The 18835-nt window shown below is 34.2% G+C and overlaps 4 protein-coding genes and 1 pseudogene across 5 annotated transcripts; 2 read left to right on the top strand and 3 right to left on the bottom strand.

Moving 5' to 3' along the window:
• Window positions 1-995: 995 nt before the first annotated feature.
• Window positions 996-6317, top strand: LOC140975336 (uncharacterized). Its single transcript, XM_073439001.1, has 7 exons — window positions 996-1268; window positions 1536-1647; window positions 2595-2756; window positions 4080-4126; window positions 4884-5007; window positions 5812-5878; window positions 5955-6317. The coding sequence occupies exons 1-7, from the start codon at window positions 1071-1073 to the stop codon at window positions 5998-6000; spliced, it is 756 nt and encodes a 251-aa protein (XP_073295102.1). The 5' UTR covers window positions 996-1070; the 3' UTR covers window positions 6001-6317.
• A 277-nt stretch (window positions 6318-6594) lies between these two features.
• Window positions 6595-9074, top strand: LOC140975345 (pentatricopeptide repeat-containing protein At2g13600). The gene has a single exon (XM_073439012.1). It carries the CDS (start codon window positions 6817-6819, stop codon window positions 8929-8931), a length of 2115 nt encoding a protein of 704 aa, XP_073295113.1. The 5' UTR covers window positions 6595-6816; the 3' UTR covers window positions 8932-9074.
• Window positions 9075-9453: 379 nt separating this feature from the next.
• LOC140962386 (sugar transport protein 8-like) lies at window positions 9454-11278 on the bottom strand (annotated as a pseudogene).
• A 1956-nt stretch (window positions 11279-13234) lies between these two features.
• Window positions 13235-14510, bottom strand: LOC140975353 (uncharacterized). The gene has a single exon (XM_073439023.1). The coding sequence runs from the start codon at window positions 14327-14329 to the stop codon at window positions 13328-13330; it is 1002 nt and encodes a 333-aa protein (XP_073295124.1). The 5' UTR covers window positions 14330-14510; the 3' UTR covers window positions 13235-13327.
• A 1708-nt stretch (window positions 14511-16218) lies between these two features.
• LOC140975361 (photosystem I reaction center subunit N, chloroplastic) lies at window positions 16219-17891 on the bottom strand. 2 transcript variants are annotated; one of them, XM_073439034.1, is made up of 3 exons: window positions 17504-17891; window positions 17173-17298; window positions 16219-16451 (listed from the first exon to the last, which is right to left on the bottom strand). In XM_073439034.1, the coding sequence occupies exons 1-3, from the start codon at window positions 17771-17773 to the stop codon at window positions 16362-16364; spliced, it is 486 nt and encodes a 161-aa protein (XP_073295135.1). In that variant the 5' UTR covers window positions 17774-17891; the 3' UTR covers window positions 16219-16361. The 2 variants fall into 2 exon arrangements, 1 of the variants encoding a protein (XP_073295135.1); XR_012174957.1 differs by lacking the exons at window positions 17173-17298; window positions 17504-17891 and adding an exon at window positions 16767-16915.
• Between the last annotated feature and the right edge of the window lie 944 nt (window positions 17892-18835).

Raw genomic sequence — 18835 nt, forward strand, 5'->3', positions numbered from 1 at the left:
TTACATTGAAAACAAAAATATCTAGCTAGCTTGTTGTGTACCTTTGCCAATTTATTGATCCTATACAGTTTTATCATGGAGTTCCTAAAAAATAATTAATGAACAGATAAAATATCACTCTCATGTTTTGATGTGACTTTAGCATAAAATAAAGTTAATACCATCTTTAGTTTGATTTAAGTTGTATTTAGATGGAATGATTTGATATCAATTTGATTACTTCAATGAATTTATGTCTATGGTGAATTTCATATTCATGATTCATCACTAATCCATGTAAAAGCAATGTTAGTTACGATGAATTTGAAATACACTCAACATGAGTGTTATTTCAATTCCTTAATCATATCAAATCATCTCTGCATCTAAGCGCAACCTAAAGTTTGAAAAATGAATTGCCACAATTATGTAGAGCTCTTTTCGAGTTAGAGCCAATCGCGCTAGAGCTTGATTGAAAATGTTTGAGTTTAATATATACCTAGTTAGCTTCAAATTTATTAATCCAAATCGTAATCCAGAAGGATGTGATGTACACAATAGTAGTTTCATATAGAAATTTTATCAAAGTTATAAATCTTAGGTATAAAAGATTGATTGATTATTTATTTCCGTTATCCCCAACACTTTGCTCAAGTTTTACAAATAATTAGTATAACGTATCATTCATCATTACGCCCATGACCCAATCGACGTCTTAAAGTTTTTGAAATATAAGAACAATTATCATTCAAAACTCACACACACATCCACACATATTATATATATACACGAAGTATATATATATGTATATACACGAACACACAAAATTTAGACATGATGCGGGCTTAGACTTGTAACCTATAACCCATCATTTTTAATGGGCCAAGAATATATCATTTAAATATTAGATTGGACTCGATTAATTTTGACCCAAACTTTAAGATGGTCCAAACGAATCGATACGTATTCTAAAGGGTCCATCCGTGAGACCAAAAGATAATCAATTTTTTTTAATAATTATTAACAATAATAAATAAAGAAACTCGTGCGGCTTTTCTTCCACCGATGGCACCCGAGGAACGCCGGGAAGCATGAGCTTCACCGGGATGGACCAAATATTTGGGAAAGTCTCGGCGGATTGGTCAGCGCCGCACAGCACCGCACTTGAGCCCTTTCTGTTGCATGTGCATCCCCTGCAGAGTGATTCAGCTTCTCTACATATCACTGTTACTGATTTCAAATCCAACACCTTTCAGGCCATCAAGTCCCGCCTTCAGCTCGAGGACATGGTCAGCTTTCGTCTTCTTGGATATCATTTAATTTGTTTATATCCAATTTATGTTCCATTTGTTGTAGGTTAAATGAATGAAATCGATTATTAAATGGGTCGATGAGTTTTTTTTCAAAAAAAATTAATTATAAAATGTTATCATTTCAGTTGTTTATATCCAATTTAAGTTCCATTTGCCTGGTGACATATCAAGTCGATTGGTAAAGATTTTGATTATGATTTTTTTGATTGAAGTATGTAAATGAATTCTCTCACTTTTATGCAGAGAGATGCGGTTGGAGTAGGTGGTTCTTGGTCAGAATTTGTAGATTATGTCACAGCTTCCCTTAAATCGGAAGATGTAAAGCTTCTCATGGAGGGATCATCTGAATCAGGAGGTAATTTACCAACCTCCTCTTTTCAACAGTGCTTCTTTTGACATCGTGAATTGAACTTAAGAGAGAAAATTTAATAACCAAATCCTTTTCATGTGTACCCATAACATATTATTTAGTGATATTCGTCGGTCCTCATTGAAGAGAAGTGGGGCTAATTAATTCTAAGATTTTGGTGGGAGCAATCTTTGATGCACACTTTCATTAATACATATTTTTGCATCTCTTTGGTCCTATAATGTGTTAATTCTTTGAGAAATATTTGTTCCTCCAAAACTTGCTACTACTTAAATTATAATTCACCCAAGTGTAGGTTGTCTGCAAGTAATATATTTCGTAAGTTCGAGATTGATCCACAGAGAGGTTATTTTAAGTTTAAATTTATTAATTTATAGATTACCAAATGCAAGAACGAAGTTTACAATTTATAAATTTTGTCAAGGCTCGAGGATTTATTCTTGGTTTATGCAATATTGTTTAACTAAAAGTAAAACCAAGGAAACCACCATAAATAATGGTTCCAAGAAAATTAAATATTTAAACACACACCTAATATAATATAGGTCTCACTATAGAAAATACCGAATTCACCAATATTTTATATATGGTACCTATGATTATATATATAACTATATAGATATATAACTGCATAAAATAAATGTTAAATTAAATCATTATATTTCATTTAAAACAACCGGCAGAGCCACGCTATTGTCTAAATGAAATATATGATATAATTATATAAATATTCATGTTCCCAAGAGATGTTAGAACACATGGCAATAAAATGACTTTTGAGAGGCAGGAATTGTTGATTTTTGTGAGCTGACATTTATGTATGCACATTATGACTGATGCTACATTGATCATTAAAATGTCTGCGGAGCACATGTAGTTTTGTCTACTGTGGAATGCATCTAAAGTTGATTGCATTTTTCTTCTTTTTTCAGGTGCTTTGCATGCAAAATTAATTGCACAAAAATCAAAAGGAATGCCTCGAGTCTCGATTTCCCTTGGTAAACTTGTTGATGGAGCTGCTTGTAAGGCTATCGGAAGTCTCTCGCGGGAGCTCTATTCAGAATACAAAGTGGCTCATAATTCACTTACTGAAGGTCACTAATCAATTACATTGCTAGCAAGTATTACTTATTTATTTTAAGCCAGTCGGATGATGACGTTTTGACAATTACAGAAGCAGGAAGACTTTTCTTTAGTTAAGGATTATTTTATGGTCCATGTCTTATGTGCTTCTTCTTAATCAGGAAACAAACCTTCAATTTCATCATTTTAGTTTTTTGTAAGAATGCTGAATCTATTTCTTGTTTTCTGAGTCTTTTTATTTATCCACTACGTTCATATTATTTTGATGTTAAAAAACAATGTGATATATTAAGTGTACGAATAAAAAGGACTCAGATATCAAGTTTGACCTCTTGAGTTGGATTCACAATGTCAGAGGCAGTTTTGAAAAAGACAAGTGGAAGAGAAACTAATTGAAAGAAAAGAATGCGTGAAAGGAAGTAATAAAACTCGCTTACCAATTATATCCCCATTCAAGCGTATTTTTGTTGGTTGTATGATTTTTTTAATTCTGAAATTCAAATGTTATATATTAAGAGTTTTATGAAAGTAGGATTAGATTCTATGTTTGTATCATACCCAAGACCACAAGGCTTGCTCCTAGACTTAAGATTGTCAAGGCTTTACCTTTCCGTCACGACTCAAGGTAAGGCGTGTTCCTTTAATGAAGTCTGTGCCTTAACCATTAAGCATAAATCTTGGTACTCTATAAAGGCTCAAGGCCCTTCTAAGCACACAATTCAATGTGGAAATAGTAAATCAGCAATTGAAACAAGGAAATGAAAATCTATTCTCACTTGTATACTTATGACTTTTGTTTCACTATTCTTTAATAATTTGTAAAGTACATTCTGCATTTGTGTGATCAAATTCTCTTTAAATATTTATATTCTAGCTTACTTTTGTTTAGGGTGCTTCACTTCAATAAGGTGTGTGTCTCTGCTTGTGTCTAGGCTCTACGTTTAAGCTCTAGTGCACCTTGTGTTTCTAATTGCAGATTGCTATGATTTATATTTAGAGATGCAAGCCATTTATGCTGTATTTTGGCGGCAACGTGTAAAATGATTTCCCTTTGGTTGCAAGGGCAGGAAAAATTGAGATGATAACTGATTATACCTCAAATAGTCTACTCAACCAATATGCGACATGAGTAATTATGGTGCCGGAATTTTTTATCCTCGTGTTATGCAAACGAAGTTAATAATTCACATTTTCATTGACTACCACCTGCTATCATAGATGGAGACTGTTCTATGTGCCGTTGGATTCATCTCATTACATCATCTGCATTATGGGACCAAAAAATTCTCTATGTTATAGTTGATAATATTTTTTATCTGTGATTGTGTCGTCAGAGAAAGAGCAAAATCACCGATTGACCAACACTGTGGCTGATGAACAGGTGACCCACTTCCCCCTGGCATCACTCTTTTAGTAGTTAATAGTGTTGGTACCTGAGTTAGCGAAGGATCTGTCTTCACTGTTACTGGTTGCTGCTTCGATATCTGAAAGTTTGTGTTCAAAGTTTTAGAAATGCATGAATTTTGATGTGTATTACCTAATTTTGTGTCTAGTTGCATGAAACTTAGAATTTCAACATTTTTGACAATTTTCTGTTGATAGGTAAGTAACACAAATTTTTGTGGGTATGTAGCGTCTCAATTCAATTTCCAAGAGAATTTCAAAGTTCTTGGCCAAGGTCTTTGAACACAATCTCAAAAAAATATTTGGAAACATGAGTAATTATACATTCACAAAGGCTAGTCACCAAATAAAAAACCATCTATCAAAATCGTTAATGACTTTGAGTAGAACTTCTATGCCAGATGCAACAATATAATTGTTTTTGGATTGGTTATCCTTGACATGATTTGAATGTTGTAATTTTTTTATTGTTAAAATGATGAATTCGCTTTCCATCGATACTTCACCAGAACTTGTTTATGATCCTTGGCGAGAACTTATTTATATTCTCTCCTTTTCATTTGCTTCTGTCTGAGTTTAGAGCTACTGTAATTGATTTTACTAGACTTGAAAGCTAAATATTCTAGAAATGATCTCTGCATGCATTGGATTTAAGTATTGAATTCTGCTTGCCATATCTTTCTGATTCTTTTGTGTTCGCTTTTCCTCAAAAATATTCCTCAATATCATTGTAGGAAAAGAACAAGGTAATGCAGAGACAGTTGGACTTGATGTTGTATTCTAAAAAACACAAATCTCACAAAATAAATGATAGAGTGGGCTTGGATAACCATGTTATGTGCTCACAAGACTCTCCAGGTGTCAATTCATTCTTTCAATTTATTGCTTTCTAAAACATTTATTGTGATGAAAATATCGTAATATTTGAGCCCATCTATTTATTTGCTTTCTAAAACATTTTATTGTGCATACTTGTAAACAGAGATGCAATTGAAATGAACGGGTTCAAATATTACAATATTTTCATATATAAGCTCAAACATTTACCTTTTTAGCTGGAAAAAACGTGTTTGAACTTGAAAGATGAACAGTTTTGGCTCGAGAGTTTAAATTTGAGCCAATTCGCTTGGTCGGAACTCATCTCTATGTACCAAAAACTCAAATAATGACTAGAGCTAACAAGCACGCATAATTTTAAACATGTTTATACAATATTAACAAGCTTAATAAAGTTCGAAAGCTATTTATTAATAACTTGGAATCAAGTTGTACCAAAAATTCAAATAATGACTTGAGATCGCAAGTATGTATAATTCTAAATATGTTTATACCATATTAACAAGTTTACTAAAGTTAGAAAGCTATCTATCACAATAACATGAACTCAAATTCCACTTGAAATATAGTCGATTTTGTTTGAGATTAGGCCCAGATTGATCTTTAAACATGAATTAAACTATATTCGAGTATCTTAAAAAGTTTTTTTTAGCTGGCTCGATGAGGTTTGAAACCTAGGTCTATGCTAGCCTAACCACTATTGATCGATGAAGGGAAATCACCCCCTCCCTTTTTTAACCCGTACTTCTTTCACTTTATCACCATATGTGACCTTTTAAAATATCTCTGTTGGATTTGTTATATTTCAAATATCTCTGTTTGCAGATAAGCTTGCTGCTCATAGCCCAAGCTCAACCAAGGCCACAAACCGAGTCGTTCCTACACACCGCAGGTTCTTGGCTTGTATGGTTTTGTTTAATTGTGCAAGTATTCAAATTCACTTAACGACATCTTGATCTTTTCGGCAGATCTAAAGTAAGAGGTGCTATTCTGAAGGACACTGAAGATGATTGAAAAAATTGAGAAGGATTACTGACTCCATCTTCACAGTGTTGGGCTGGATCTATGAAAATCATCAGCTTGCCTTTCTCAGAACAATGGTCCTCATTCAATAATGGAATGAAAATCGGATATCTGTGCAGATTCACTTGCGCACAAGTATGGCATTAGGGAGGTGCAAGATTTCGTGAGATGTTAAGATGTAGAGTTTATTCGAGTCGAAACATCTGTTACCACGCTGCTTCCTGTGAATTGTGATAATTGTCTCTGTACAAAAGTTTTTTAACCAAAACAAAAACACAAAGTTTAATTGGAAATGTTGGCTTCTGTTCTTGGTGTTCAGATTTTCCTTTTTATTACCACTTTAGATTGAGATTACAGCTTAATTATTTTTTAGATTAATTTTAATATGATACATATTGAGGCTTGAATAACTAAAATCACTTAAAAATGCTATATATAAATATATATACTTATTCAAGAAAATGAGTACTATGAGATGAAGTTAACTATTTTTTTTTATTACAACTCACGCGGGGATCAAATCCGAGAAAACCGGTTATTCCGACAGGGTGAGATCACTGGGCAATAAGTTCGGTCTCGGTGAAGTTACCTATTTGATAACACTCAAACTCAGCAACTAATATATATAGTAGTCGTCGCGTTTCAGAAAGCAACTTTAGACTCTCCCCCTAGAAGCTCCATGAAATATGATTTCACTCTCTCAATTGAACTCGTCCAATGTGCAAGCGCCGAATGCTAAAACCGCAAAATCCCAACACAGATGCAAAGAAACATGCCCTTTGGGTTCTATAATCTACTGGGAATGGAATGGCACGGAAATCATTGCTTTCTGATACTAAGTTCTCGTATCTGTATTCATCTGCACCGTTTGCAAAACTTTTGGACTCTTGCATTAAGAAGAAGTCGTTCCGTGAAGCATGTGCCATCCATGCTCGCGTTATCAAATCCCGGTTCAGCGAAGAAGTCTTCATCAACAACAGGCTCATCGATGTGTATGGCAAATGTGGGTATTTTGTTTACGCTAGTAAACTGTTTGATAAAATGCAAACAAGAAACACTTTTTCTTGTAATTCCATGATCGGCGCGTTAATGTTATCGGGTTCATTTGATGGAGCTGAGCGCTTATTTTGTTCGATGCCTGAACCTGATCAATGCTCGTGGAATTTGATGGTCTCGAGTTTTGCACAGCTGGAGATATTTGATAAATCTTTAGAGTATTTACAGAAAATGCATAAAGAAAATTTTGTGTTGAATGAGTTTAGCTATGGAAGTGGGCTTAGCGCTTGCTCTGGGTTGAGGGACTCGATATCTGGAGCCCAAATGCATGCTTCCCTAGCTAAGTCCCGGTTCACATCGGATGTTTACATGGGGTCTGCACTAATTGATATGTATGCAAAATGTGGCGATGTGGATTGTGCTCAAAGGGCTTTTGACGTGATGGTAAAGCGTAATGTTGTCTCTTGGAATAGTTTGATTACATGCTATGAACAGAATGGACCTGCGAGTGAAGCCCTTTGGGTTTTTGTCAAAATGATGGTTTATGGGCTCGAGCCAGATGAGATGACTCTAGCTAGTGTAATTAGTGCTTGTGCAAGCTTGTGCGCAACTAAAGAAGGCCAGGCTATTCATGCCCGGGTTATGAAATTCAAGAAGTTCAGGGATGATATTGTAATATCTAATGCATTGGTTGATATGTATGCTAAGTGTAGTATGATAAATGAAGCAAGGTGGATTTTTGATAGGATGCCTATAAGAAATGTGGTGTCTGAAACCTCTATGGTCAGTGGATATGCAAAATTTTCGAGCATAAAAACTGCAAGAACTATGTTTTCCAAGATGATGGACAGGAATGTTGTATCTTGGAACGCGCTTATTGCTGGATATACGCAGAAAGGGAATAACGAAGAGGCCCTTGGACTTTTTCTGCTCTTGAAAAGGGAAGCTATATGGCCTACTCACTATACATTCGGGAACCTTCTCAATGCTTGTGCAAATCTTTGTGACCTGAAGCTCGGCAGGCAGGCTCATACCCATGTTCTAAAGCAGGGATTTCGATTCCGACATGGACCAGACCCTGATGTTTTTGTTGGAAACTCTCTCATCGATATGTATATGAAATGTGGATCGGTTGAAGATGGAAATGGGGTGTTCAGGAACATGGTCGAAAGAGACGGTGTTTCTTTTAATGCAATGATTGCAGGGTATGCACAAAATGGGAAAGGGATGGAAGCTCTCGAGTTGTTTAAGGAAATGCTGGCATTTGGATATAAACCAGATCACGTCAGTATGATTGGAGTTCTTTGTGCTTGTAGTCATGCAGGATTGGTTGAGGAAGGGCGTCAGTATTTTTATTCAATGATCAAAGATTATGATCTGAAACCTCTGAAAGACCATTATTCATGCATGGTTGATATACTTGGTCGTGCTGGTCGGCTTATTGAAGCAAAGAACTTGATTGTTTCAATGCCTATGCCTCCTGATAGTGTTGTATGGGGATCTTTGCTTGCATCGTGTAAAGTACACCGTGATATTGACTTGGGGATTTTTGTGGCAAAAAAACTTCTAGAGATTGATCCTGAAAATTCGGCCCCCTATGTTGTTCTTGCAAATATGTATGCCGAGCTCGGGAGATGGAGAGACGCTACTAGAGTTCGGAAACTTATGAAGCAGCATGGTGTGGTCAAGGAACCTGGCTGCAGTTGGATTGAAATGGGTAGCCAAGTGCATACTTTCATGGTCAAAGATACCAGGCATTCGCAAAGGAGGGAGATATACATGGTCTTGAAAACACTTAACAAGACAATGAAGCTCTCAAGATATGATCCCATGATTGATGAGTTTGATGCAGGCGGGGAACAGAGTAAGGCGGAACTTAGCAGGTTCCTAGATTTTGAGGTGCCTATGTTCGTTGATGTTGCATAAAATTTAACGACTTTACGAAATATGTATGATTTTTTCTATTCTTACATATTCTCTGTATCATTTAAGAAAAGCAAGAAAATATGGTTTAATCCAGATTTATTGTCACATGGATATGAGTATCTCTCTAATGGATATATTTGCATCTTCTTGAACTGTTTTCCTTTGTTTCTATCATACCAGTTGCTCTAAGCCCTTGCATACATTCATTTTGAATATTTGTGTTAAAGAAGGATTTTTATGTTACTGAATGGTCATATATATTGATATCTATGTAAAAATTTAAATAATAATTTTTAGAATATGGATATTTTAGAAAATAACAAAATAATGGAGGAATAATAATATAACATAGTGAGATATTCATACGCGAGAACTTGTTACAAATAAAAAAAAAATTATATTATGTAACTGAAAGATTGTCTAAACGCAAAAAATGTAAACATCCCAAAACTTAATAAATACGCATAGACTTGACTGTCAATATTAAATATAAAGACTTAATATTACTCTACTAATAATTAAATGTCGTAAATTTTTTTCGCTAACTTGGAATTGAATATAGATGTTCTTTCCGTAGTCTATACTTGTGATTCAACTCCATCATCAAAAAATCCACGCCAGAACCAGTGCTTCTTCCAAGCTCTTTCGTTCATCTCATCAATGGGAATTCCCTTGGTCTCTGGCAGCAAGAACTCAGCAAAGCTTCCCATGACAACAATCCATGCAGCAAAGAAGAAGAAGATGCCCGACCTCATGTGGCACAGCATCGTCAGAAAGGCTTGAGCTATGATGAATGTGCATATCATGTTCATGCTCACTGCGAAGAAGAAGCCGGATGTTCGTGTTTCCAATGGGAAGATCTCACTTGGAATCAACCAGCAGAGAGGACCCCACGACCAAGCGAAACCCGAGACAAAAACGCAGATCAGGAACATGACTATGCAGGCATAGAGCTTAGGTATGGCATTTGTCGAGTGCAAGTTGGTTGCAAGAATTGCTCCAGTCAAACCCTGCATATAAATTTATTTATGCATCATAAAATTCACGGTAAAAGGGATTATTCTTCTGCTGATTAAGAATTTACCTGAGAAATAAGCATTTGGATGGCGGCTTCAATAAGTAAAAATCTTCTTCCAATTTTATCAACTCCAAAGATTGCAACCAAAGTCGAAAGACAATTAATAGAACCCGTGACAACAGCTGACAGCAAAGATACGTTTCCCCCAAATCCCATAGTCTGAAAGAGGACGGGAGCATAAAACATTATCACATTAATCCCTGTAAATTGTTGGAATACTTGCATAATCGTGCCGCAGAACAGTTGTGGAAAGCTGGATCTTTTCATCAAGTTCCTAAAAGGATGCTTGATCTTCTTGGCAGTTTCTGTGGCTCGCAGAATTTCATCGTACTCCTTTTCAACATCTTCTACACCTCGGATTTTCTTGAGAACCCTTAAGCCTTCTTCCGTCTGGTCACGCTCGATTAGGCTAGCGGGTGTTTCAACAATGAGAAGGGAGCCTAGACCGAGGAAAATGGCTGGCAGTGCAGCACCACCGAGAGATATTCTCCAGCCATAAGGATGGATATTCGATGTCAAATAGTTGACTATATTTGCAATCAAAATGCCTACGGTGATAAGCATCTGAAAGCATATGTTTAGGCCTCCCCTGTATTTTGCAGGAGCAATTTCTTATATAAACAATGGCACTGCCTGCAATCAAAAAGTTTTTTAATAAAACAAAATGTTATAACACATATTAAGTGTTATTTTGATTGGAATATGTATATATATGTACCTGGTTCCCGAAACCAACACCAGCACCCAAACAAAGACGACCGATTATAAGCATAGGAAGATTCACCGCAGCGGCGTTGAGAATAACTCCGACGAAGAAGAAGGCGGCGGCCATCTGCATGGTGCGCTTGCGGCCCAACTTCTTGCAACAAAAAGATGCCAAGAAACTGCACACCACAGCTGCTAAGTATAAAGAAGATGTGAAGAGTTGAAGCTTCTGGTTATTATATTTGCAGTAGTTGTCTTCTTTAACTCTATGCTTCTTTTCGTAAACATCTGGGAAGAACTTCAACAAGAAATCATCCATGGACGTCACTCCTCCTGCACGTACGCAATTAAATTATTAAATAACATGTATAGTTTAATTTAATCAAGATTTTGTTAGTTCTTTTATTTACTTATAGATTACGTACCAGATATGCCAATATCATATCCAAACATGAGACCTCCAAAAGCAGCGATGATGGAACATATGACCACCTGTTTGGTGAGCTTGGCCGGGAAGTTGACATCGCCGCCACCTTTCGGAACAGACATGATTGCTGGTGCCATCGATGTGCTTACAGATTGAATGAATATATTATGATTGTGGGAGGAAAAGGATCGCAACTTAAATCTATATAGCCTGAGTTTTGATGATCAGTACGTAAAAACAAGGAGGAGCAAGTGGTTCATGAACACATGTATATATAGATAATCGAGATTTGGTTGGATTTTGTTAGGAATTAAATCTAAGAGTTCTGTCATATCTCTAATTCTCGAGATAATTTCTCCAACAAGCTAGGAAACTTTTGCGGATAAAATATATTTTTCGTTTAACTAGATAATTATTATTATTTACTAGCCCGAATGTCCTTGTTCTATTTGGTTTATTATTGCTATAATTAAAAGCACATTTTTCTAAAAATTCGATAAATCCCAAAATATCAGATTGTGTGATATTTTTGTCACCAAAAAACCCCTTATCAAATATCAATTATGTGATTTTAAAATAATTAAAGTTTTACACAAACTTGTTAATGTAATGGGGTCGGTCTTAAAGATCATTAGATATGTAAATAATTATTTACAAAATATTGTAATAATATATAAACAATTAACTTATTTATATTGAAATAAATTAGAAAGGTAATAATTTAGTATATTGTGTTTTAACAAATAATTAAAATTTATCAGATAAGTTTTATCAATATAGATTATACAAATTTCCTCTTAATTTAAATTTTTATGATAAACTTTAACTTTAAGAGAATAAATTTTTAGTGTATAAACGTGAAAAATCAAATTTATATTATTAATCAGTACAATCGGAAAAAAATATTAAAATTATGTTTATCTAGTTTATTTATCAATATTTTGGGATAGAATAATATGCAAATAGTAAATTATACGTATTCAGGTGATTTTGGGAACAAAATCAGACAATTGATATGTTTTTTGGGTTTTCTGAATGAAAGATTGTAAAAAGTATTTTTAATATAAAATAAAAATCGATGGTGCTTTTTTGGATATTAAAACATTTCATGGTTTTAAGGATTTTCCCTACTTTTCCGTAATAAGAATCCTGAAATATAATTATATATATAAAAAATAACTGCATTATATATATACTTTTTATATATAAAACATGAAGACTTTGGACTAACCAATTTCGGTGTTTTGGTGTAACAAATTTTTAAGCACCGTAAATGCTTCTATCAATTACAAAAAAAAAAAACAATTTTATTTAATAAAAATTATTATAAAAACGTATTTAAACTAAATTTGTAACATCTCTATATCTAACATATCTTATTCACTTTCAATTTTTTTTAAATTTATATAACTGTTTATTTATTTTTATATATCACTCATAACAAAAAAATTTATGAAAAAATCATTAATTTGAAAATAATAAAGAATATCAACGTGAGTAAATAAATAAAGATAGATTAGGTCTCTCGTGAGACGGTCTCACGAATTTTTATCTGTGAGATGAGTCAACTCTGCCGATATCACAATAAAAAAGTAATACTCTTAGCATAAAAAGTAATATATTTTCATGGATGACCCAAATAAGAGATCCGTCTCACAAAATACGACCCGTAAGACCGTCTCAGACAAGTTTTTGCCGTAATAATATACCTATTCCACATGTATTGCCAAATGAAATGTGAAATTTACATATTTTTCTTTATAATTTTGTAAATTGGTGTCCATTTTCTAAAATTATGTAAATATCCCCTCGATAGAATTTCTGGATCCAATTGTAATGATATGATACCAACAGCCAACCAAATATTCACATTAATTAGTTTGAGTCCAACATTAAATTTTCTTTGTACAATAATGACTTTGGACAAATCCTACTCAAAGTATGACATTCCATATAGACTTTTCTTAGTAAAAAAAAAAATCACGACCTCTTCCTTGTTTAGGAGGAGGAACACAATTCGGAGATGAATATGATGACATTATTAACTTATATGGTTTTTTTTTTTATAGCTGAAAGAATTTTGGGACACAAAGTACAACAATCCCAAAGGCCAAAACATTTGTTTCCAATACATGACACACAAAATTACAAAGAAACCAAAGGAGTGACATAAAAAAAAGACTGAATCAAACTTCAAACTGCTCCATCTGAACATCCTTGGACTTCAAAGGAACATACTCCCCAAGATACTCCCCAAGATGATTGGCCAAGGCGGACTTATCGATGTTTTCATGATGATACGACTTGCAGACGAAGTAGACAATCGTCTGCATAACGAGGCCAAACAGCATCAGGATCGACATCAAACTCAGACAACCAATCCCCAATCCAACTCTATATCCGAGCCCTTTCTCGTAGGCTGCCACCACAAAAATCTTGAATACTACCTCAACTCCAACAAAGCACAGGCCTAACACAAAGAAAATCGCTGCAGAAACACCCATTTTTCCTTTGATCAAAGCTTGGCTTTTAGACATTGCATTTACGCCATAACTTTCTTCCAAAACCGAGACCACACTTGCTAGCTGCCATATCATGGTAATATACAACAACCCAACAAAATATATGATCAAGTAAAAGAGGAGCAGTATTTCCCCAACTCTTGAACTGGGTTGCAAGATGATAACTGCAAAGACAGCTATAACTACAGCTACAATGTTGTATGCAAAGACTATGACGAAATTGCATATGAAAGTCAGCATTAGCCTCTTCCAAACCTTCGGAACAACACTCATCACTTTCTCAAACGTAATCTCTTTGGCGGTATAGATACAGGCGATAGTGTAAACTACTGCAGCTGTAGAGATAAGCACAAGAATCAAGAAAAACAGTAAATACCCTATCTTGAACAAGAGAATCTCGGTCCATTCGGAGGATATGAGGCTGGAGATTCTGTCGTAGGAGCGAGTGCCCTCCGGAGTTCTTTCGAGGGTGTCCTCATTGGTCGCGATCTTGGCGATAAGGAGTTGGGTAATCTGTATTTGGGCCAAGTAGATGAAGGATAGAGGAATAATCAAAGCCACTATGAGTTGGCTGAAAATCTTTCTCCATGATGTAACTATGCTGTACGATTCTCGAACTATGCCAAAGAATCCAAGAAACTGGATTTCTTCTTGTTCTCTGTCCATGGATTCTTCGTTTCTGTGCAAAATCTGGTGAAATGGGGCTTTAGTTGGAAGAAGAATTGGCGCAATACAGATGGAGAACTTCAACTTGTGGATCTCACAGACTTCGACAAGATTAGTTGGGATTTTTCTCGACTTGTACACACATTCTTTGAAATGACATTGTTGACCTTCTTATTATTATTATTATTATTATTTTCCCTCTAGAATGTCTTTTTTGACCAAAAATATTAAATTAAAACGAAAGTAATAGTAAATTCAATGTTATGTTATTTGACTAATGTTTTTTGGTGTTTTTAAAATATTTGAGATGTCTTAAATTTAATAATATAATAATTATAATATAAAAATCACGCATGCATAATAATAGTTATTATAGATAACGCGTAGATAAGATGACTAACATCAATCGGTCAATTTACTTTCCATCGCTAGGGGTAGACATAATTTGGTTAAACCGAAATAACCGATCGGATCGAAAAATTTAGTTTAAATGGTTCGGTTTTATCGGTTTTTCGCCCGTTACGGTTTCAAAATTAAAAAAATCCGGTTTTCCGGTTCGGTTTACGGTTTTGATCTCCTGAAAACCGAAATAACCGAACCGGCCATATTATACTTAACTATAGGACTTTTTGTATAATGAGCTAATAAATGATAAAGATCTTTGTTAGTTTCAGTAAGTTTATATATATTTAAGTTATGCTTTAAGATTGTGATTCATAATCACCATTGTGATGAATTTAATATTATTTTTGTTTCTAATTTTGCAAAACAGGATTTTGGAGTTTGACAATTGGAAGTTCAAATTGTTATTGAAGCTCATGTTGTTAAATATATTGAGATTTGAGATGCAAAATTTATGTGCATTTTGGAGTCTTAGAATTGGAATTTAATGATTGTGTATCTTTTTATTGAAGAGTTATTGTTTGAAATTATATTTCAAATTGTTATTGAAGTTTAGATTGTTAAGTCATAAGTGTATTGTAATCATACATGTTCTACTCGTCTACTGTCATTGTTTTTTATATGTGTTGCATCCATCAAGCATCAAGTGATGTATAATTTTATTTCTTAACAAAATATTATAAAACCGTATATAACCAACCATATAAATCGAACCGTATTACAAAAAAATCGGACCGAACCGTAATAAAATGGTTTGGTTTTAGACCAGATATATTCAAAACCGAAAACCGAAAAACCGAACCGTTATAGAGAAAAACCGGACCGAACCGACCGACGTCCACCCCTATCCATCGCGATGATGTCTCGGTATAAATTTGTGGACCGGATCAAGATGTGAATTTATTAATTTATATAGTAAAATTAATTTCGGTACTTAATTATTGATAAATTTATATATAAATTATTGTAAATAATTTAATTATTACATAAAATATCTATAAATTGTCAAATCGATATATAATCAAGTTAAAAAATAAGATTATTCAATTTATTTTATTGATTAATTTTTTAAAAAGGCTATATTTATTTAAAAATTATATTATGTGATATACAAATTTTTTATTATCATAAAAAATATAACGAATAAATATTTGTGACCAGAGATCAGAAGTATTATCTTCGGATGATTGAAACAAAATATGGGGAAAAAGAAAAAAAGAAACTTACATAATTTTCTAATATAATATTCATGCTTCATCACTATTGCTTGCATTGCCCTTAAACCATAGTTAAAAGGAACCGCCGACACTCATTGAACGTACGCGTGAATATAACCTTAATTTCCATTGTGAAAGGATATATATACTGTCTGTATAAGTAATGAATCAAATGGTTCCAACAGTTAATGACTCGAACCAACCATTGCTTATTAATATAACGACTGTTATAATTTCAAGATTATTTAAAAAAAAAAAAAAGAAAGAAAGAAAGACACCGACAACAATGACGAGAAGAGAAAAATAGATCAGGGTACGAGTTCATAATTAAGATGGAATGATTATTTCTTGAATAAAAAAAAAAATTACATACATGCACTCTGGATATGCTAAGTTAAATTAACACAAGTTGATCACCATTTCCAAAACACGTTTGAACCACACTTGTATTTGTCTTTCCCTTCACACTCTAGCTCCAAATCATCAGACAGGAAGGGCACTTTCTGCAATAAACAATCAGAGCACAGTTGTGTGTTTATTTTTGAAGCCTGTTAATCAACTTATATCACTGAACAAGGAAAATACATTAAAATGTTGGTTGGGCTCCCAACTCAGTTTTTCACAGAAAAAAAACTGTAAGTAGAAGTTTTTGAAACATTATTTGTGTATGAATTTTGAAAAATGATGTGATGCATGATAATAATAATATTTTATAATCGTGAATATGTATGCATGTATATATATATATTGATAGAATTATTATGAACTTGAAAGCTGGGTAAAACTTCAAAAGCCAAGCAAAGAGCTAGCGTAGTTACCTTTTGTTTGGCAAGATCTTGGCAGCCAGTGAAGTTCTCAGGGAACTTGCATGTACCAAATTCAACAGTGAATGCCCGTGCGAAGTTGGCGCCGCTGGTGGCTAACCTCTTCTTGTCATTCAATTCCTACNACCTATAAATACCGAAGGCATTGAGGTCCCTAAATACACAATCTCATATAGAAAATACACCATCTAAAGGAGTGTTGAAGTGTTTAGAAGGCTTCAATCGAAAAGAAATCAGAAAGCTTCAACAAATTTTCAATGGCCGGAGGTAATTCTCGATCTGCTTCCGCATATTATATATCATGTTTATATATACGTAAAAACATGATTTTGATAAAAATACCTAACACTTGAAAGCTGGGTAAAACTTCAAAAGACAAGCGAAGAGCTAGCGTCGTTACCTTTTGTTTGGCAAGATCTTGGCAGCCAGTGAAGTTCTCAGGGAACTTGCATGTACCAAATTCAACAGTGAATGCCCGTGCGAAGTTGGCGCCGCTGGTGGCTAACCTCTTCTTGTCATTCAATTCCTACGACGAGTATTTAAGCAATTTATAGGTGGATCCTATCATATAATTAACATCTTCCTGCGTTCGAGTCGCAGGAAACTATGATCCACTAGATATGGAAAAGGTAATCATCTTACTAATTTAAGTGGTTTTCTATAGCAGAAAGGTTCGAGTAATATCTGACGCTTTGAGTGTTAAAAAAACCTATAAGAAACAGCAAACTTACCTTGTTAGCCTTGCTCTTCTCCAAATACTCGTCAATGACACCAGCGTTGGCAGAGGAGGCGGAGACAGCGGCCGTGAAAAGGGCGGCACTGAGACCAAGAAGGGCGGCTCTTCTACCCGATTCATCGGTGACCGTAACCCTCTGAGCCCTGATCATAGGCAGTTTCTTAACAGTTGCCACAGAAGGCGATATTTTACTGAACTTGGTGTTCAGCTCACAGCCTGATACCGCATAGTTGCAAGCTAGAACACTGGAATTCATGGCCGCCATTTTTGTATAATTTTACAGAAACTAAAACTCGGGAGTGGTGATTAAAATTTAATAATGATGTGGAACTACTTATGGGTGAGAATAGAGAGTTGGAGTTAAGGGTGTGGTGGGAGTGTGGATAAGGTGAGATTTCCTATTCCCATTGGCAAATAAGCTGGCATTTTGGGGCATCAGAGTCTTGGGGGTCCCATTCTTTGATATACTACCAATCCCCAGTTTCCACTGAAACTTAAAGATATGCGAATACAGGAGATACTGATCAAGATTCCATCTTTTGAAGCTAATCTGTCCAAAAACGTTGAACACAACCAATTTCTCCCAAACATGCCCAAACAGATCTATGCAGAGTAGAAATCTCCACTTATAAAATGTCAAAGCAATGAAACAATATTGGCAATTTTTTTGAAATCAACAATTTTTTCATTATCTTTAATTTGTATGGTTTCTCTTTTGGAACATGATGGACTTTGTTTTTTTTTTTCTGTGACTTTATCATTTTCTTTATGTTTGTTGTCTTCTTATCTTCATGTTTTACTTTGCACTTTCCTTTGCAACCTTTGTGTTCGTTCTTTTTTTTGTTTATATTCGTTTTGTATTTCATTGAGATTTCGGTTCATTCTTTTTCTTATCAGCATTTCTCTTGAGTTAGTGGTTTTTCCAATACATCCATAATTATTGATGTTATTCTGTTTTTGGTTGAGATAGATTTTTCTAACTTGAAAAGAAATTTGTGATCTTCTCTTGGTTGATCAAATATGGTTACATGCTCCACATTACCTTTTTCTACAATATAATTTTGTAATTATTAGCAATATGTATTATATTATTATAATGTTATTCAAAAAAATGTTTTATTTCATCTTATTATGCATGTCGATATATTTTTGACGAAGCAACCAATAAACATCTCAGCAACTTCTTCGAACAACGTTACCCTAGCTATTTCATTTTCATCTTGGACCATCATTGTTATCCGGTATCTAAAAATTTAATTGTGAGAAAGTATACATGATAATTAAATATTTTTAAACATGTAAAGTTAATTATATTTGCAATACGTTG

This window comes from Primulina huaijiensis, chromosome 1 (assembly GCF_012295235.1).
Source record: "Primulina huaijiensis isolate GDHJ02 chromosome 1, ASM1229523v2, whole genome shotgun sequence".
NCBI lineage: Eukaryota > Viridiplantae > Streptophyta > Magnoliopsida > Lamiales > Gesneriaceae > Primulina > Primulina huaijiensis.